This window comes from Hydractinia symbiolongicarpus, chromosome 15, assembly GCF_029227915.1.
Source record: "Hydractinia symbiolongicarpus strain clone_291-10 chromosome 15, HSymV2.1, whole genome shotgun sequence".
Classification (NCBI taxonomy): domain Eukaryota; kingdom Metazoa; phylum Cnidaria; class Hydrozoa; order Anthoathecata; family Hydractiniidae; genus Hydractinia; species Hydractinia symbiolongicarpus.
In genome coordinates this window covers 6,158,010-6,179,092 of record NC_079889.1, presented here as the reverse complement: position 1 = coordinate 6,179,092, position 21,083 = coordinate 6,158,010, and the positions used below count along the sequence as shown (strand labels likewise).

At 33.0% G+C, this 21,083-nt stretch overlaps 1 protein-coding gene across 1 annotated transcript in view; it reads left to right on the top strand.

Annotated features, from left to right (window-relative positions):
* The first annotated feature begins 296 nt into the window (after window positions 1–296).
* The window catches only part of LOC130628565 (uncharacterized), a 37,782-nt gene continuing 16,995 nt past the window's right edge, over window positions 297–21,083 (top strand). Inside the window, exons 1-20 of the mRNA XM_057441512.1 lie at window positions 297–508; window positions 7,972–8,124; window positions 10,733–10,903; window positions 11,023–11,211; window positions 13,233–13,406; window positions 13,482–13,664; window positions 13,757–13,953; window positions 14,685–14,923; window positions 15,549–15,779; window positions 15,871–16,030; window positions 16,493–16,615; window positions 16,855–16,983; window positions 18,482–18,667; window positions 18,746–18,981; window positions 19,066–19,171; window positions 19,388–19,549; window positions 19,767–19,904; window positions 20,252–20,404; window positions 20,556–20,765; window positions 20,838–21,063. Coding sequence (XP_057297495.1) covers window positions 439–508; window positions 7,972–8,124; window positions 10,733–10,903; window positions 11,023–11,211; window positions 13,233–13,406; window positions 13,482–13,664; window positions 13,757–13,953; window positions 14,685–14,923; window positions 15,549–15,779; window positions 15,871–16,030; window positions 16,493–16,615; window positions 16,855–16,983; window positions 18,482–18,667; window positions 18,746–18,981; window positions 19,066–19,171; window positions 19,388–19,549; window positions 19,767–19,904; window positions 20,252–20,404; window positions 20,556–20,765; window positions 20,838–21,063 — 3,436 coding nt within the window. The 5' untranslated portion in view covers window positions 297–438. The remainder of the gene's footprint in view (window positions 509–7,971; window positions 8,125–10,732; window positions 10,904–11,022; window positions 11,212–13,232; window positions 13,407–13,481; window positions 13,665–13,756; window positions 13,954–14,684; window positions 14,924–15,548; window positions 15,780–15,870; window positions 16,031–16,492; window positions 16,616–16,854; window positions 16,984–18,481; window positions 18,668–18,745; window positions 18,982–19,065; window positions 19,172–19,387; window positions 19,550–19,766; window positions 19,905–20,251; window positions 20,405–20,555; window positions 20,766–20,837; window positions 21,064–21,083) is intronic.

The following is a 21,083-nucleotide window of genomic DNA, read 5'->3' as shown; positions in this document are numbered from 1 at the left end:
TCAACAATCAGGTTGAAGGTGTGAAAATAGTCTCGATTTATTGGGAGCGTACATCCGACAGTTGTTGGTTCAAACAACGTCTTTTTTGCGAATGTCTACAAAAACATCAGATTTTGTTCATTTTCTATGCTCTCTCTATTTTCACATTGTAAATTAGTTATTTTTCATGCGAATTAATTTTGCGCGCAACATTTTTTCAACTGAATCAACACTAATCTTAACAAAACTACGCACCTGTCCACACCACTAGCAGTTGAGTCAACATGGCCTACACATCTAAGAGAAGTGTTGAGGAAATAATCATTTACTCTTCGGTATATAGAAGAAGGGAAGGATTGTAATTTTGAGGATTAATATTCTAAAGACAATTTTAGTCATTTTTTTATCATTGCGTTTTAAGTGGCCCATTGTGGCTGTTTTCTCACATTGCACAGAAGTATGTTTGTGGGACAGTGTAAATTAATACTTAGCTTGATATTAGTGTCAGCAGTGCACGGCAAAACAAAAGGTAAGCTCATTCTGGTACAACACAATATATCCCCATTTTACCTGTTTTTGATCCTTTTTTTTAAGGGACAACTCTACAGGATCAAATGCCAGAACTAAAACTTACAACTAAGATAAGGAAAACTAGGAAACTTTTACCCTGTTTTACTTCCTTTCTCTCGAAATAAGGAAGCACTATGTCATTGATAGATTTATTATATTAAATCGGTTAGGGAATACGAGGAAGGAGACTCGGGGTATGCTCCTTCTGTTTTCGCGCCATCGGCTAAATTTTTTAATAAAAAAAGATGCTGTTATTGAAGAATTAAAGAATTTTTGTAAACGACCAATCCACAAATTTTTCTTAAAAAAAAGGCTTTGGAAAAATGAATTTTGCAGAAGACGAAATTCCGACATAATTTCGGGAATAGCGATTGTGGCAATTTCTCGAAAAATTCTAAAATTAATTCTTACGAAAAAGGAACCCATTATTACCGAACTACTTATTAGATCGAATGCTGCTTTCGGAGGATAAGATTCTAAATTTAAGCAAATTTTGTGTGTCATACAAATTTCATAAACAAGAAAAAAGTGAAGGCTGCACATATTCTTACGATATTCTTAAATATTTTAACCATTTTTCAGCATCGATAATATCATCAAGTATATAAAAACCTGTTTGTAAAAGATTTTACATTCATGTGGATTATCCACATTATTTACATTACATAAATATTCTTATCTAGGTCAAAGTCATCATTGGTCAACTTTCCAAATCCTTAGTCAGGCAAATTGCTTGGGTGTTAAGCCTCAGTCTCAACCTTTAGCAACTCGTTGTTTAAAAAAATCTTCCCTTCACTTCTCAAATTCTCGTGGCACCTTAAATCAGCCAATTCCAGCAAGCCTTCTACTTCTTCCACAGCCAACAATACAACACTTTGCCCCAGGCATCAAAAACTTTTATTTTATTATTAAAAAGTCAATTAAATTCTTAGAAATTAGCAATATTTACACTTTCGCTCTATATATAGTTCCGCGCGTACCCATACTGTCACGCGATTGTTTTAGAACCGAATCAAAAGGATACGCGCAAATCGCCTTTTTCAACAAGGATTTTTTGAAGTAACTTGTTGTTGTTTATAAAAACATTACCCTAATTATAACTATTTTGAAGTCCGAGAGAGAAGGAAACAAAATTGATACGTGTCAGTGTACTCTCTATGTGTGGGGCTTCATCCCAGGGGGGGCGATTTCTCCGTCCCTCTTTATCAAAAGTTTTCGTGTGCAAGTCACATCGCGCAAAATCCACATGGTGAAGCGTGTGTGTGGAAAAGCTTGTTTTTGAATGCGAGACACCTAGCCAACTCACTATAATAACTAATGTAATAACTACGAAAATTTAAAGCTATTAAGAAGATGCTTTATTAGCCCACTTTAGTGAGACGTACCTTCTCTTGTTGGATTTATTTTTTGATTCTGTAGAGCCTAGCTCAGTATGTAGGATACGCATGGCAAGGGGTAAGGGTTGTGTTGGGGGAAGAAAACAATAATTAGCCTGTAGTTAATTAGTTCGGGTAGGAGGCTCATTGTCCTGTAGTCTATTAAACTAAACTCACCATTTTTCTCTTTAAAAAAAGCAGGGTTAAAAAAGCAGGACAGACATCGAAGCACTAGAGGAGCAGAAAAGGGAGACAGGTTGTTCCGTACGATGTCATTCACTGTACGAAGTTGGGCTTTTTTGCCGTAGCGCTGAGAGTGACCATCCTCGTACAAAACTGACCATCTTCGTTTAGCGGCGAATATTGTCAAAAAATAAAACTTTTATAATAAAATAATAACTTTTTTAAAATATTTTTTTTTCTTTTGTTTCATTTTCAAAAAGAATACATTTGTTCTACGATCTAGATGCCTATTTAAAACAATACTAAGGACGCGAGCAGGTTAGACTCCTGTCTGGATCTCATCAACCTCGTCCCCAGGACCTGTTAGGCTTTTTATATAAATACAAAAAGCCTAGCAGATCCTGGGGACCTGTTAGGCTTTTTATATAAATATAAAAAGCCTAACAGATCCTGGGGACAAGGTTGGGATCTCATTACATTTTATGCAAATAGTTTGATGAATATAATATGCTCTTTTAATAGACATGTATTTTTTATACTTTGTTTTATATTAACAGAGAATAAACAATAATATTTTTGAAAAATGGTACTAGTGCTTGTAAATATAAATTTGATCTCTTTGATTCAAAAAAGGTTAATCAGGTATGATATTGTTATTGATTTTTTTATTAACCTTTCCATGGTTTTTATGGTAGTGGCCTTTGAATTCTATGCATATTAAATTTTCGTGCAAAAAACCTGTAAATAACCCTTGTCTCCAGTGCCTTTGCGTGGCTCGTACAAAACTGTTTTTGTAAGGATGGTTTTGTTAATAATTGAGTGAGAACGGGGAAGAACGCAAAAACTTTCATTATATTTTTTTTTCTATTAAGTTATTTCGATAGGAAAAGGTAGGCAAATTTCGAATCCTTTTCGAGTGCTTTTTCAAACGCACATTTCTAAATTTACATTAAAACTTTTAACGCATGTTTTTATGTTCAGCACAATGGAGACTGAAAAGAGGTACATGGAAGAAAAATTTTAGGAATGGTTGGAAGTTGAAAGGACTGAACGGAATTCCGTAATAATACCCGAACAGACTTATAAAACAATGATGGATTTTTCCAAGTTGTACAAAGTTTGTATTGTTCAAAAAAATTCAACTTAGGTAGAAAAGTGAAGTAGGCACAACCTCGTACACAGTTATTTAAGTTGTACGAAGTTGGTATTGTTAAAAAAATTCAACAATCCAACCTAAGTAGAAGAAGTGAAGTAGGCCCAACGTCGTACAAGTTATCTCAGTTGTATAAAGTTGGTTTGAATCAGAAAAATTCAAATAAATTAGAAGAAGTTAAGTTGGCCCAACCTCGTATATAGTATTTGAAGTCGAAGTTGGTATGGATAAAAAGAATCAAGTTTTAAGTGGGAGCAATGGCGTTGCCCAACCTCGTACACAGTTATTTAGGTTGTACGAAGTTGGTACAATCATTAGATAATGATGGTCAAAAATTAAGAGAGAATATTTAAGATATTATCATGTTTACTGAATGTAATTAACAATGTTTAGATATTCATTTCTAAACCAAATTATTCGTTGCCTAATTTTTGTACAGCAATTGTAATGCCAATCTTCGTACAAAATTGCCCATCTTCGTACAAGCGCGAAAAATGACCAACCTTGCACAACGGGTCAATTTCGTACGGAACAAGGTATCCTGTCTATTGCCCTGCTGTTAATAAATTACTAATAAAAACTACTGTAACTAGAAACGGCACTAAGTAGAACTTAACAATATGGAACAAAGTCAGCTGTTGCATCAATCAGATCAAAAGGGAATGGTTATATAAAAAAAAATTTTAAAGGACTTGCTGAACAGCAGAACACAAATCCCTGGAACAAGTCCATTGAAACAATGGAACTCCACGTTGGGTTGGTGATATTAAAAGGGTGTGCAAAAAACTTCTTTTTTTTTAAATTCTGAAAATAGCTTTTTGTTTGTTTTGAAATAAATTTCATTAGCATATCATGCTACATCTAGCCTTGGTCAAAAGAAAAGTATTCTTAAACACCAAAATTCTGCACACCTTTTTACAGCTGTATGATTTACAAAGCTTGTGTTAAATTTTTAAAGAGAAACGAAAATGCTATTAGAGGTTAGAGCTCTCGCAGTGAGGCAATATATAGAGGTTGGAGTTTATTTTTCCTTTATGCACCATCTTTGGCCTTATTAACCTTACTCTTTATTAATTATGTCTTTTCTTTGTGAATAATTATACAAGCTTATCACTAAAGCTATATTTGGCAATTCATGACATTATAATTTAAAGAGGAATTGTTAAAGCTGAATATTTTTGGTGAAAGATAATAGTATTATAGCTATTCGTAACAAATTATGTGAAAAAGATTTTTCCGATTTTTTTAAGGGCTACTGACACCTTAAGACATCTCAAGCAGTCTTTTTCAGGAGAGGCGTGCGATCGCACGCGCACGCCTTGGCATACGCCTAAATTGTTTCAGGCGTGTGATTAATCGCATACCTGAAAAATAAATATTGAGTTTTCAAAATCAACCTGTAAAATCCATTTTGTAGCGTGCAATGGCAACCCTCGAAATAATTTTTGGCGACTCGTCAGACAAAATGTCCGATAGATTTCCGTCTTGGTTGGACACATAGCCAACCTGACCATCCTAGCTAATTCACCGACTCCTGACTTAGTTAAAAGAACTATGTAGACATAAATCTCTTTTGCCTGGCCCCTTAGTTGTTGGTAACCAGGTCTTACCAAGAAATCCAGCCATGCGATTCTTAACTAATGCGGAGGTGAACGCCGACGGAGCATAGATGAAGCAAGTCTGCAAATATGCACTTACAGGCGGAATAGACATTTTATCATGGATTTAATTTTAGAGAATTTCTTTATTTCATTGGAAACCATGCAGGTCTGAATTTTAAGGATTTTTTTCTTCATGCCTGTAAAAACGAAACCTACATGCGGTATAATTTTTTTTTCTGTAAAAATTTTGTTAAGTGTAGCTGAACTTTTTGAAGGAATTTTGAAGTTTTATTTAAGCCACTTGGATAAAGATTTTTTTAATTCGAAAGCAAAGCATATTTTTGCCTATTTGGTTGTGATGACCTGAAAAATAAACAAGATTGTGGCGCCGTAGATTAGTGGTTACAGCTCTCGTACTCTGTGCGGGAGACCGGGGTTCGATTCCTCTTGACGGCGATTCAACATGGGCGAGTGAATGTTACCATAGCCCCGGGTTAACCCAAGCCATGTGAGGGAAATTGGGAAGATGGCACACTGTGTGGGCCGTTGGATGTTGCCGGGAGTTGTCTAGTAGAGCGCAGGCCCTAATTGGGTCTGCGTCGCTCAAAATGAGCATTAAATACTCTAGGACTCTCCATCTAAGCCATGGCCCCTCCTGGAAATAATAGACAGGGTATATCCCTCGTTATTTGTGAGGCTAGCCATGTAAAATATGCACATCTATCTATCTATCTATCTATCTAGAAATATAAAAATCATCGTGTTTGGGGATCACGATTTAAAACCTCCCCCATTTTTCTACCGCAAAATGAATGTGCAACAAAAATAAGCTTGGAGCCGGTATCACATGTGTATCATTCTTTGCACGTATGTTTTATATTGCATGCGTTACTTGATTTACACGTGCGAATCATCGCACACCTTTCAAATTAATACATAATGTTAACTTCATTTGTTATATCATCATCTTCATCTAACAGAAGAAGTTCTATGATGGACTTGCAGTGCCTGGAACAAGACAGCCCGTTGTAAAAAAAAGAACCATAGATATATTGCAAACGAAACTTAGGGAGAAAAAATTAAAGCTGCAACGTATGGATATTGTTGTATATGACGTTAAATCAACAAATAATATCAAATTCCTTTGACTTTGATGGTCCCTAGTTACCCTCGCGGTGAAAAATCATTGACGTCACCACCTTGTTACCAAGTTATTTGCCCTAAAAGTTTTAGGTTTACTGTAATGGCTTCATTAATTTAATATAGGATATTGACGTTAAAGTAGTGTTATTGACGCCGCACTGTAGCGTCGAAAATTTACCAAATTAGACATGTATTTTTCGGCAACATTAATGGAAAATTAACACATTCACTTTGCCTGTCACAGAAACACGGAACTGGCGTATTATTATATAGACTAGTCGATAAAGCCCATGGAAAAATCCACTGAGGCAGGATAAAAATGAAAAAAAGCGTTGTTTGAATTTTGATGACGTAAGCAACCCATCTATGAAAAAAAGTAGAACCTTGGTTACACGTTGCCTCTATTGTGTAGAGCTTAAGGCACTGATCAAGATAATGTATATGATCATTGGCTTATGGCAAACGGTTACAGAGATATTTGGGGACCCAGTTTTAGGAAACTTACCCAAATTCGTCCCAGGTGGTCCCTAGTTACCCACGCGTTGACAAATCATTGACGTCACCACCTTGTTTCCAAGTTTTTTAGCCTCTAAGTTTTAGGTGCACTGTTGTGGCTTCACTTATTTTAGTATACTTTCTGTTGACGTCAATATTATTTTAACGTCAAAGCTTGGTAAATTACAGAACAAATGTATAGGTGATGTTTTACAGATTTTAACAAAGAAAATAGTGAAGAATATAATTCTCTTTGCAAAAGTGACAGACAGACACACGGAACTGACGTATTATTATATAGATGATATTAAACAATTAAAACACTATACATTGATGTTTAACGTTTACAGGAACGTATTGTAGTTTTTCAGAATAAAGTATAATGACTTCTGTTCCAATTACGGCTATTTTACAACCATATATATACCAAATGCATCAATGTGCAAGTTCGTACACCGTGTTTTTGTTATTCAAGAATAAAATAGGGTGGCTGTAAGCTTTAAGGAACAAAATATGGTGATTTTAAAGGTTCGAAGGGACGTTTTCTTGGTAATTTTGAACGAAATAGTGGTTTTTAAGCTTTAAAGCTTGGTTCTTACTATGGACTAACGATGGGCTAACCATAGTGTGCATGACGCGCTAAGACCTTAGCCCATAGTGTGGACGTAAAAGTACCTGCTTAGTTCACAGCTGAACTCATCGTTAGCTCATCGTTAGCCGATTTTTTGAAATTAAAATTTTTTGATATTTTTTTCAGCTAACAGTGAGATAAGCTCACTTTCAGTAATCATCAAAGGAAATCGACATAAATCGTGCCCAAAGCGATTTTTTTTTTAAAAAAAATTGTATGTTTCGTTGTGAAAGGTCATTTTAAAACTAAAATGGCTGTTAAAATTAAAAATATTACGTTTGAAGAAGATGAAGAAGAGTTGACGTTCATGATGAAAGATTTTCCCTGCCTTTCTTACCCAAAGTCGTTTCCTTTTTCGTAATTTTGTTAATTCCTTTCTTTCCAGGCAACGTCGTCTTCTTCGAAGTAGTAACAACAAAAAAACTTTCTTTCTATCTTTCTTTTTTATTCTTTCTCGCATTGGATTCGGCTACAAAAGAATACATCAGGTACCCGCAGCTCAAAAGTTAAAATCGGCTAACACATGCGCACTATGGTTAGCTCATCGTTAGCCTATAGTGAGAACCAAGCTTAAGGGGATATTTTCTTGTTATTTTAGAGCAAAACACAGTGATTTTTAGGCTTCTGCATATTTTAGGTTAATTAGGTTGTGGAAAAGTGAAATGATTTTTGTCTTTACATGAGAAAATCATGGCAAAAACACTCCAATTTTTAATTTTGTTTTTGCAAATATTTGCTTTTTTAACTGTATTTTTTTGGCCATACCACCCCAATATCTTACATTGACATTCTTTATTTTAATTTGGAGCCATGTCTAAATAGTATATGTTTACATATCAGGTGGATGGGCTAGTTGGTCAGAATGGAGCAGCTGGGGAAAAGGTTTATGCTCAGGAAACCAACGTGTGAAAACAAGAGCTTGCACAAATCCACTTCCAGACACAAATGGTGATTATTGTGATGGTGACAATGCAAAGCAAGAAAGTGGACCAGGTGAGATATCAAGTCATTAAAATATTAGAAAACTGTTTTTTAACTCAGCAACAAGTATTTTATTTCGTCATTAATTTTACATAAGGAGAGTCAGACACCCCCTAGTTTTAAAACAATCTCCCTATTATTAGGGATTGCACCCTTTTTATTTTAAGAGTAACCCCCTATTATATTGAGGTCAAGCTATTATCTTCATCCTGTAGCAGATGTGTAATGCAAACAACGTATATTAACTCATATTCAAGGACATCATAAAGCACTTTCTGTTGACATTGTTTAAAAATATATATGGATCAATCTACCAAAAAGCAAAGTTAAATAGATAGTGAGAAAGCGTTGTATTCTTGCTAATTCAATTTGTCTACTTTGTCTGCACTTCAAATGTTAATTTTAGGCTAATGCATAGATAAATCTCTAATTTTCTACTGTTGCCAATGTCGAAAATGCCACAAGCTTAGTTTACTGAGGTTATTGAATCTTTTTACAATTGCAAACGTCAAATTATTTTTTCTAATAGGTTTTGAGAAGCAGAAACATTAATTTAAATATGTTAATAAATAAAAAAATGTAACTTTTAAAATAAAGAAATAGAAACTGGCTGCAAACTAAAACAATACAAAAATAAGCAATTGCTGTTTTAAGACTAAATTAAATGATCTGGTCTTACTTGAGGTATAGGTAATCTAAGAAGCAATAATTTACTCTGGAATATAGAGCAACCCCACCCTTTTTTGAACAACTCCCCTATTTTGCTTAACCTTTTTTACTAGGAAATCCCCCCACCTTCTATTTTTACAAAATAATATTGAATTTAAATAATAAAGATTACACTAGTTTTATTTATTCGTGTTGGCAGATTCAATGTGGCTGTTTTCCTTCCATGAAAATATCAAATTAATTTAGTTTTGGAACAAAAATGAAATCCAATCTTATATCTAAGCTTTCAGTTTTTCAACAAATGGCAGATGAATTTAACAGCTTAACGAGATTTAAAACTGTTTTTTTTAAAAATAGCTCCTGGCTGGTCTGTTAAACTCTAAATTCACAGGGCCTTTTGTATAATATTAAAGTTGCTGACATGTTTTTTTCTCTTGTCTGTAAATTAAAGATAAGCAGAAGGATGTCTGAAGTAGATGAAGTTAAATTTAGGAAACACTTCAGGTATACAGTCAACTTACAAAGCAGTATTGTAATTATATGCTATGTCAAATATCAATGTTGCCCTAAAGTAAACTGAATTTTTGACTTATAAAGCTGGGTTCACATGGATTTGTGACTCTTACTTTAACAAAATGTTTAATTGTCTTTAAAATTGGTATATGTTCATATGGGAAAAAATTATGTTTTAAGATCGGAAAACCAAACGTTAATTTATTGAATTTTTAAAAGAATTTATCTTCTATAAAAACTCATATTTTATTTTTAATTTTTAGCTGTAAAAACATAAGATATCATTTGCAAAGTTAATGTTTTTCTATTTTAAATATGATTTTAAGCGATTAAAACGTTTTAGTACTAAATCCTTGAAACATTTTTTTTCATCTGTGTGAACCCAGCTTGATAGAAAAATATTTTTTATTTCCTGTTTTAGTTCTGTTTTTTTTTGTTCTGTCCTGTTTTTGTTCAAAAGATGTGTAAAAGGAAACAAATTCTGTTTCAACACATGGTACTCCATATCTGATTCAGGGTGGATGGCAGGTCAAGTATGTTATGGGTGGTTTAAAAAATTTGCAAACTTTAAAAAAACAAATGTTATTAATTTTGGACGGCCACACAACCCATCTTTTCTTAGAAATCATTTTGATAGTGACAGAAGAAAAGATTTTTTAAGATATGCTTCAGTCACTCATTGTCACATGCTTTAACCCAATCAGAAGAAGAAGTGAAAAACCGTACACGTGACCCAATTAGTGTATAGCAAAAGTTTATTTAGATAACTTGCCCTCAAATGTTTGACATAAGGAATTGTCCCCAAAAGTGTCATTGGTGATTTCCACCTAACAGGATTCACCTAAATAGATAAAACAAAGTGTCCTGTTGAAACCCACCTACTGAATTTTTACCTGATTTTAAGTCACTAGTTTGTTAATTTACCATGGAAAATTATTAAATATTTACCATGTTTCATTTTTATGTGGATTTTGCTGGATGATATAATTAATATGTTTGAAGAAATGTGACACAATTTTTAAATATGACCTCTTTTTACATCCCTTCTTTGTTATTTATGTAAGACAAAATATTGTATTCAGGGATATAAAAAAAGTAAAGGTATGCTATTTCAAAACATTGAAATCCCTATCTTTGCCTGCAGATGCAGATGTTTTAAGTACACACTAGAGATACTCATTTATATGTTATTATTATGTACAGGCCATTTTTATGCAGTAAAAACTTTTAATGTAATGTAATCTATAAGTTATTGACACAGAAACTTTTATGGCAAGTTATTTTTTAAGTTTGGTTGATTTTGACAATTACATAAAATATAATTAGATTTTGTTTTCTTTTGGAACAGGTCTCCTCCACTTTCAATTCTCAATGGTTTCATACAGGACTTTTCTGTTTGGGAGTGGCTATCTATGTTTAACATTTATTGTTTTTATAGTTGACGGTGGCTTATCAGAATGGTCACAATGGAGCACCTGCGAAGTTCCATGTGGTGGCTCAGTTGTCAACAGAACACGCTTGTGTGATAACCCTCCTCCATCAAATGGTGGCTCCTTTTGTACTGGTTCTATGGTTGAAACAAAGCTTGAATGTGTTATGGAGTGTCCTGGTATATCTTTAATTTCTTTTTTTAAACTGAATTTGACTGTTAACAAAAAATAAATATGTTGGTAAATAGACAGGACATAAAATTGGTAAAAAAGGTTGAGTATAGTTGTGTTTTATTAGAGGGTCGTACTGATGGAGGTTGGTCTCCTTGGAGTCCATGGTCAGCATGCCCTAAAACATGTACAAAGAATGGTGGTGCCACAATCAAGCGCTATCGGCAGTGTAACATGCCACTTCCTATGTTTGGAGGAAAAGCTTGCCCAGGAAATTTTACAGAGACAATATTTGGTTGCTTCAATGTTTGTCCTGGTGAGTTAATTTTTTTATATACTTAATATTTTGGTTTAGTACTTTCTCCATTCATGGAGCACAATAATGCTTCACTAGATAAGGAGAGACAGGGAAATATGCAGATAGTTTTCCTATATGTTTTAATGCAGGAGGGATTTACATTTAATTTATTCAGAGGTAAAAGATTTTTGCTTCTTCTTTGTTTTTATATTTTCACATGAATGAATGAATGTGTGAAATAAGTTAGATTTCACTGGGACTGACGAAATAATTGTAAAGTCTGCCTTGAACACAAACTTAACAAAAGAATTGTGCTTAGAAATCATAAAAGATCCATAAAACATTATTTTATTATGGCTTGCAGGCTGCTATACATGGTATTTAACCAATTGGGATATAAGTGAAGTATAATTGGCTTGGAAGAATATTGGCAAAATTGTGATGTAATCTTCAACTCTTTCTTTCTATCCAGTTATCAACTTTGTTTTTGAAATATCAACAACTTAGTGACAAAGACCTTAAGTCATTATTACCATGTTGTCATCATTAAAGATTTTTTAGCTTGTTCGTAGCATTGGCCCTTCCAAGTCGATAACTGGATAGAACACTCTAAAACGGATTTGAGTTGGATCGACTTTAGGGAACTTGGCTGCTAATCTTTGTCCCAGGTTTCATTAGTTACCCATGTAGGAATTGATATATTTGCATGCCTTTCCAAGTTTACATAATTGCGTAATGTTAGAATAGTTAAAATGCAAAAGCATCTATCTTTTGTAATTGTCACAGGCACAATTAGCATATTGCCTTTTTGAACACAGAATTTTCCTTATATAAAAGCACAAATTAACAAACTCCTTGGTATTTATCAAGATCTACTTATTTTAAAGGTTTTGTTTCTAAGTACTGGGTTTGTAAGCAGTCATCAGCAGAATTGAGTTACTGCAAGGCATATGCTAAGAAAAAGATATGTGTATTGATATGGCATAAAGACTAATTTATAAACAATAAAAAAGATCGTAATTGATTATTTCCTTTTTATTCAAAACAGAAGCAAAAAAAATAAATAAATAATAATAAAAAAATAATTAGTAAAATAAATAGCACAATGTTTTCCTTTTCCTTTAATTTTGGCATTTGAATAAAATGCATTCCAGCTACTATGGTATCCAAAGCAATATTAAACGCATGCAGCAAATTTTCTTTTACAGGACGTTTTATTACAAAAACATTTGACTTGTAGAATGTATATAAATACTGTGACAAGTAATTAGTTTATTTTTATGCCACAACACCCCAACTAAGCGGACGACAATTGGTTAAAAACTTTTGACATGATCTAATTATGCATGACATAGGAATTAAAAGTTGCATGCTCTTGTTAAAGAAAATGTTTTATATAATATAAAAGTATAAAATCAACTTTATACTTTATTGGAGCTAGTACAATAAAATTTAACTATTTTTCTTAATATCACATCAACACGTTGTCAGTTTAAAGAATATATTCTCTTAGCTTTACATCCATACATAAAACCTGATTAATTTATATTCGATCTGCAAAAACACGAACTTTCAAAATCAGTTTGGTCAAAAGAAGGAAGCTTTTGGTACAGATGCAAAAAATACTTTTTGTTACAAAAAAAGTTTATCTAAATCGACTCTTTGTTTAGATTTAACAATACAATTTTATTTGTAAAATTTGTATTTGTACTTGAGAACTGTATAACTCCTAAAAAAAAGCCCATGCTGTGTTGTTTTTTGCTAGCTTTACAAACTTTGTCCAACATTAGTTATTCTGCCAAAAATTACACAAGCTGCAAAAAAAATGTCAACAAGCATATCTTACAGCATTAAGGATCAGATTCCTGTCCTGGCTTTAATAGTGAAAAATTTTAGATTGCAAACTTGCAACAAATTAGTAAAAATAACTGTTTAATCTGCAAAGATTGTCTTATCAGGAGAATATTTTCAACAAAGGTGTGAGTTACAATAAATTGTACTCAAAGCATGTTACACAGTGTTTGTAATATTTTTATTAGTTCATGGTGGATTTAGTGGGTGGTCATCTTTCACAGAATGTTCAAAAACATGTGGCTCAGGAACAATGCATCGAAAACGAATGTGTAACAATCCAGTTCCATCGGGTGAAAATGCACGGAATTGTAGTGGAGTATTTACTGAAACCAAACATTGCAAACTTGCAAACTGTATAGGTCAGTATTTCGTAGTGATATTGTTTGAAAAGAAAAAAAATCAAATATAAACTGCATATAAATGTAACGTTGTAGGTGCAATTGATGGAAATTGGGCTGGCTGGTCTAGTTGGAGTCCATGCTCAGAAAATTGGTTCTGCTTTAAAGGTCACACCAAAAGATCTCGGGCATGTACAAACCCTGCTCCTAATAAAGGTGGTGATAGTTGTAACGGTGCTGTTGAAGAAGTTAAAGTCTGCCCAACAAAATCTTGCAAAGGTGCTATACAAAATATGCAACGCTATGCAAAATTAAAGGTTTTTCTTATTTTTTTCTGACAGGGAACAGTAGGAGCAATTGTTTAATTTTAGATGATAAGCCTACACCATCACCAACACTTCCTGTTTCGCCTGGAGATTACATCCATCGAGAATGTGGTGGTGTGAATTTGAAGTATATTGGAAGTAGTGCACCTGCTGGTGTCCTGAAGCATTTAAACTTTAGATTGAAAAAATTTACTAGTGGATACTTTGGAACATTGGAGGAAGAGGGAGGCAGTGTAAAAAAGGTACGTATGAAATTTGGATATTTACTTTGTTCTGTAACTCAAAAATATTTGGAGTATGTCTATGTACCTTTTTTTTAAAAAGTACATCCTGTTTTCATACATACATCAAGTTACTATATTTTACATACTTTGTGTTAAAATTAGTCATCAAGTTATGGAATAAAATGAAATGACAACAACAATTTTTAAATTTTTTAGCTAAAGCTTTTCGTTAGAAAACCATTATCAGTGCTATAGATGTTACAATGTTTACATACTTTGTTTTCTGAACTTTCTTTTTTATTGTTATTTAAAAAACCTTCTCCACAATGATCATAGTAAAATTTTAAATGTCGAACCTTCTTACTAAGGATTTCACAAAAAAAAGAATAAATGGTTTCAAGAAACAATATAGGAGTGGTGTGGTGGGCTAAAGGGGTGAGGAACCTGGATTGTGTTAAGAACATTAGGTAAAAAATTATGAAATCAATGATGCGAATTCAGTGATATAGATCCCATTAGAAGTTATAGGTCCTAGAGGTACAGCTCAATAGGGTTATCCATAATTTATGACAAGTATTTTTATTTTTTGAATCCTAGTTTTCCTTTTATGAAGCAGTTTTATTCAAGACAATTTTTGTTGCCTTAAACCTGTTTTGGTTATTCCAGTGAAATAGAATTAAAAAAAATATGGCACTAAGATCTCTTATTTATTTAAATACTCATTTGAATTATAAAATTTATTTTTTTAGTACTGTTTTGAACCATTTCCACTACTAACCATCAAAGAAGCAGCAGACAAAGTTCCTTCATATAGAAAAACAGATCCTATACCAGAATACAGCAAACCTGCAGATGAAAACTTGCCCATCCTTGGTTTTTCTGTTCGTGTTACAAATGACCAAACCACTTCTCTGAAAGGATGGGATTTTGGAATCAATGAAGCCTACGAATATGTCCCCAAAAACAAAGTTCGTCTGCATGAAGTTATGTATGTAACCTTGTTGATTGCAGCTTAGATTGATTCTTGTTAGATCATTCTCCTGACCTCCACACTATGGCATAATTTATTTTCCAATATTTTCTAAAATAGATTGAAGTGGAAAAGTGTGCAAAGTAACAAAATGTGATTTTTATAAATTTATATAAATTTAATTTGTTGCCATAGAAAGGAATTTAACATTTTTGTTTCAAATTCTCGAAGCCTAGAAATTTTAATACATCGTATCTAGTTTCTAATCCATCTACCTCTACATTTAAGTTACTCATTCAAATTCAACTAAGTATTGTTTGTCATTAGTTTATTGTAATTTTTTGCACAAAGATAGAGAACAATTGACCCTTAAATGTGACAAGTCTTTTGAGACTGTTTTTTTAACCCAATAATAGCTAATTTGCCACTATGGGTAAAATAAGTAAAAAGGATTTAAAAATAAGGGTTTTTAAACTTTTCAAAGGATTAATCTAATCCTCCGAAAAGTTCAGGTTTTTATCATGTTTTAAATCCATTAAAGTTTCGCTTGTACACGTGATATGGTATTCATTATAGACTTTTTAACATAGGCTACTAAGAAGAAAACAATACAATTTATTTTTACTAACGATCTCTTTTTAAGGTTCACTTACTATTCAGATGGAACACACTACGGTTTCCTTGCCAAGGGCCAATTCCGATTGTTTTCACCAACAATATTTAAAAGCGTCGTTTTCCGCAACGTTTCTTTTCTGGATGATGTGTCGTCTATGCTAGGTACTGCTCAAAAGATGCAGTTACGAGGCTTAGTAAATGCAATCGGACTACCAGATGATCTTGATGGTGCTGCAGGTGCAGTGATTGCTGCAATTAAGTGAGGCAATTTTTATCAATAATTAAGATTTTTCTTACTTCTAATTTCGTGTGTTGACAAGTTTTATAACAATCTTTTTATGTTTTTTCAGAAACCTTGGACTCTGGGATTTTGAATTTGGTCCAGTATCTATTGCTTATGACTTTAAACACCTTTTTAAATCACCATTTCGTATTTCTGCTACTAAAAGTTTCAATGGTGTCCCTCTCCATTTTGAAGTAATCTACATCCACGCTGGCTGGGATAGAAAAGTAAAACATTGACTTTCTTTCTGTATGTTATGAAACAATTTTGCATACCAAGCCACGAAATTTTGGTTGTGAGGAACAGAGCTTCGTTTACCCCAATTCCATTTCCTAAACAATTCTTCGTTGCCCCCATTGCATCGTTATTTTATTGGCTAATGGAAAATTGTTCATGTTTTTTAAAAGTTAGGTTAATGACAGAGTAACAGATCACTCAAGTTTTGAAGTCTTTGTACATAACTGACTGCACGAAAATTATTTTAAACCTAAGGAATCTTGCACTAATGGCATGTACACTCATTTGTCAATGCCTAGATGCCTGTTAGTGAGAAAATAGACTTTGGATATCATGTCATCACTTTTGTCACCTATCTGGGGAGAAGGCATAGATCTACGTGATCTACATATCAGTTGTAAGCCATACTAGGTCGCAATGAGTTTCGTGAGACATAATTTTTTACAACTTAGATTGCGTTTGGTTTCACATTTGATGGTGAATCATTTGGTGCTGTCCTAGACAAAATGGCTAACACTGGCTCAGTAGGAAAAGCTGTTTCAAAATTCTTAAATGCGATTGGACTTCAAGTTGAGGTAAGCTTTTTCTTAACTGTGAAAATGACTTGGATTATTGAAATAAGTTGTTATAATCGGATTTTTATTCTAATTTACAGAATTCTCACTTCATTACCGAACTTATGTTTTTGAATATTAGAAAAATAACAATACCTCTTGTTTAAACTTAATGGAAATAAAGTTTAAAAAGAGTTTAGAGAAAAAGCATTGTCGGAATGTTTTGATATTTTTGTTATAAACCTAGATATTTCATTTAGATGGCTATTGCGTGGTGTCCCTCATTTTATGGTTCATTTCGTACAACAAAAACAACCAGATTTTCCAAAGAACCATTAAAAGATCTATACAAAATGGAAATTCCAGAAGGGCTTACTGCAGTTGCAGCTGTATGTATAACTTTGTTTTAAGAATACAGCTGACCTTTTAACACATGCTTAGATATTCAAAATATCTCTGTCACAATTTACTTTTTTTTAAAAATTGCTCGACGAGTATGTAACAAAAAATATGTGGAAAAAAACTAGAACGAAGAAAAAAAATTCAAACAAAAAAACCCTCCTCAGTTAATTTTTTGGTAACTCCCCTCTATCAATTTTTGTGTTGCCTAAAAATATTTCATTGTGTTGCTCTTATTCAGCTCTACAATATCTTACTACATGTTTTCAAAAAAAAATATTCCTACACAAGTTTTATTGCATTTTGTTCTAAAACACCACATAAATCCTCTTTTGATGAATCATTCGTCCATAATTTGATAATTATTTAAATTTCGAATTTAAGTCAAGCAAGATTTGTAGCCAGACACAATTTAAAAAAAAGTAGTTTCACTAATTTTTGACGAAATGGAGCGGAGTTAGCAACGCAAACATGCAAACATATCGACCACATTTCTCCCGAAACTTATCCAGGCTAAAGCCTAAATCCTCGTTTTGACAAATTTTTTTCTGAGAAAGAGGCTAAAATGAGTTTTAAGCCAATAAGAATCCTAACAGTGCAACAAATTGTTTTATTATCCAATGAACAATACTTTATTTTAAAGTTTATATGCTACCGAAAGTTAAAGCTCGTGCAGTGTAGCATAATGAAGATCGTCTTATAATGCGCCATCTTTGATGTTATTAACGTTTCTCTTTAATAATTACGTCATTTCTTTGTGTACAACTTTGCAAGCACGTAGACTAAAACTATATTCAGCAGAATTAATTAAGTAATTATTCATGAATTTTAATTTAAGGAGGAATTGTTGAGGCTGAATATGTTTGGTGAAAGATAATGTATTATAGCTATAAAATCGTGACAAGTGTGGTATAAAAGAAAAAATAAGAATATGTAGTCTGAAAATAACCTTCGTAACTGATTATGTAAAAACAAATTTGCTGCCACCTTTAAAGATATTTTCCAAGTTGTTTTTCAGAGAAAAAGAGAAAATGGATAAATTTTCAGCCTTGCCGTTGTTCTTATTTGGTTTTTGTTGTTCATTAATTTTCAGGTTTATTATTTTTCTTTTAAAATTGTTCTTAAAGAGAAATGAAGTTTATGTAAGTTAAGTTAGCTATGTTTTGCAGTTACAATAATAATCAAAAATTTAATTTTAAATTTTTAGAATATTCGATGATTTTATTCCCCCATATTACTCAGTCCTCTTCAAAGTTTAGTACTTTTTTAGATTATTGCTAATGGCGGAAGTCTTTAAGCCGCAGGGCTTCTTGTATCTGTTTTATATAACCAAAATATTACTTTTTTTGTTAAACTTGCAGGAAACTTTAGCATAGAAGCTACATCTGTGAAATGTTTTTATTAAGAAACCGTATCCTTAAGTTTTTGTTGAATTCACAAAAAGTAGTCCCATTAGTCCCATTGTACTCTTATAATTTTTTAATGAAGGTTAGTATTCCTAAAGATTGTGATGGCAGTTCGTTTTGTGAAGTCTTGAAATCTGTAGTTGGTCCAAAAGCAAGATTTCGGATTGCAGGGCAAGTAAAGAAAGGATATTACAAAGTCTCGGCTGGTTTTTACAAAATCAAAATTACCGGAAACTACTACTTTCATAAGTTAGAACTGTTTGCAGAGGTAAACCATTTAATTGCTACAAGATAATTTAGTAGAAACTGTTTGTGACACATCTGAAATTTTGTACATTACGTTTAGGTAAACACAACTGCTAATAAGAGAGTTGTCGGTTTTAAAGCAGAAGTTAAGATACCTGTTAATGTAGGTGAAATCATTGTGGATGGAATGAAAAGTGAGCGATCGCTTGTACTTGGTGGTTCGTTAAAACACACGATTGGTACGAGTGATCTTACTGGCACGTTGTATATGAAGGGTGGAATTTGGTACCATGCATTTGGATTAAATTGGCTGAATATTGGCAATATCCATTTAGCGTAAGCATTTTTTATTTTTCTATTCTATGTTAGTTGTAATTGGAAAATTTTTAAATAGGTTTCATTTTTATAATATACTCATAGAATTACGATTACAGTCGGTTCTCCTATTGGTCTTTCTGGATTTCAATTTGGGGCACAGCTTGATTTTGGAAAAAATTGCATATATGACGCTGACTTTGCAGAGGAGGTGAATTTTGTTACTTTTACTTTCCATTGTATGCTTGATATATTACTGAGTTTAAATATGACAGTATAAAAATTTAGCATTGTGTCAAAAAAATCTATTTAGGAAGTTTCTTATTTAAAATATTTGGGATCAAGTGGTGCGTGTTCATCAAACGGGAGACATTAAATATTTTAGAATGTAAAAATTCTTAATAAACTTTATTGTCAACCATTTTAGGGTCATTGTTTACGTGTTGCAATATATTTTGGCTATGGAAAGCCCACTTATTTCTACGGCAGAATTTCAGCTCTAACTATTGGTAAACTTGTGCGTATGTGTGGTGGTCCAACTTCTCTTCCTGGTCCTGTGCACCGAGCCGGATTTCCGAAAGGTCTCCGGGTATGATGATTTTACTTTCTAATATTTTTTTGATAAGTTTTGGTGAAACTGGAGACTTTAAGCTACAGTCAATCAACTATCATTCTTACGATGGAATTGGAATATATTTGTTTGTAATATTTTTTGTTGTAAATTTTTAGTATGAATTTATAAATGATTCACAAATGCAGAATTACTGGGGTGATATAATTTGATAATTTGCTCTGTGATCTTGCAGGTATCGTATAACCCATCTGGTAAAGATGTAGACTTGCGGAGTGCTGGTGGTCCACTCATTCAAAATGGCTTTAGATTGAAGGGTGTGTTGGATTTGTTTGGTTATCAGATCAAAGCGGAAATTAAATACTCTGACAGGGTATGTCAATCTTAATTGCATGATGTGCAATATCTTTATAAAAAATTTTTTTTAACTATTTCAAGATTCCAAGCTTCTTGCGTTGCGCAGAAAAAATTGTATCCTTTTTTTAGGATTTTGAATGATTGATTTTAAATAAGAAGTGTGGAAGGAAAACATATGTTAAATTTTAATAACATGAAGTTGAGTGAAGGGTTAAGCTTATCAAATGTTCGTTGATGTAGATATAGACGAATATTACTGTGATTCTGCAAAATTAAGACATTTCTATAGCCCTTTTTGCAATATCTATGTCAAGATCTGTTTTTGACAAGGTAACATAGTCTCTTCACTTACTTTTCTTTCAGGAAATTTACATTGATGGAGAATTGGACCCTATTAATTTAGGTGGTCACCTTATTATGTCGCGAAACGTTTCTCACAAGAATGTTGGACCAAAACTTTTCTTTCATTTCAAGCGTGCAATGAAGGGTGCACTGATTTCACTCCCCTACTTCAAGGTAAGTCTTGATGTAATATACAGTAAACATGGTATAGGAATTATGACTTACTGAATTTGAAACAGTTTTTGATGCCACCAAGTTAAATAGTCTTAATTGTTAAGTGATCCCAAAAGAAGGTTCACATAGATATATTTCTTTTATTTCGTAGATGTACTTTGAAGGTTATTTGAAAATACTTGGTATTGAGGCATCTGCATACGTGAACATTACGATGACTCAGTTAGAAATACACGTCTATGGAAAAGTTTGGAATCTTATCTACGCAGAGTTGTACGTGGCAGCTGGATACGATTACACCAGTATTTCAGATGCACATTTTTATATCCGTGTGATCGTGGATCTCAGAGGATTGACAGACGTAAGAGTAGCGTTATTACTGCAGCCAATCATAAAAACACGAAAAAGTTAACCAATTTTATGTATATTTTAGGCGATTGAAAGGGCACGACAGTCGGTAGATAGAGCTTTCAAAGACGCACAGAAACAACTTCGACAAGCGATCGACAAAGTAAAGGAAGCCAAACAGAAATGCAAAGAAAAATTGAAAATAAAATGTTTAAACTGTTACTCCTTGAAGTGCAAGCAAGCCGAGCAGAATTGTAAGGGTTTTCTTGATAAAGCTGGCAAGTGGATAGGTGGCGTAATCAATAAAGCGGGTAGGTGCTCATGTCACAGT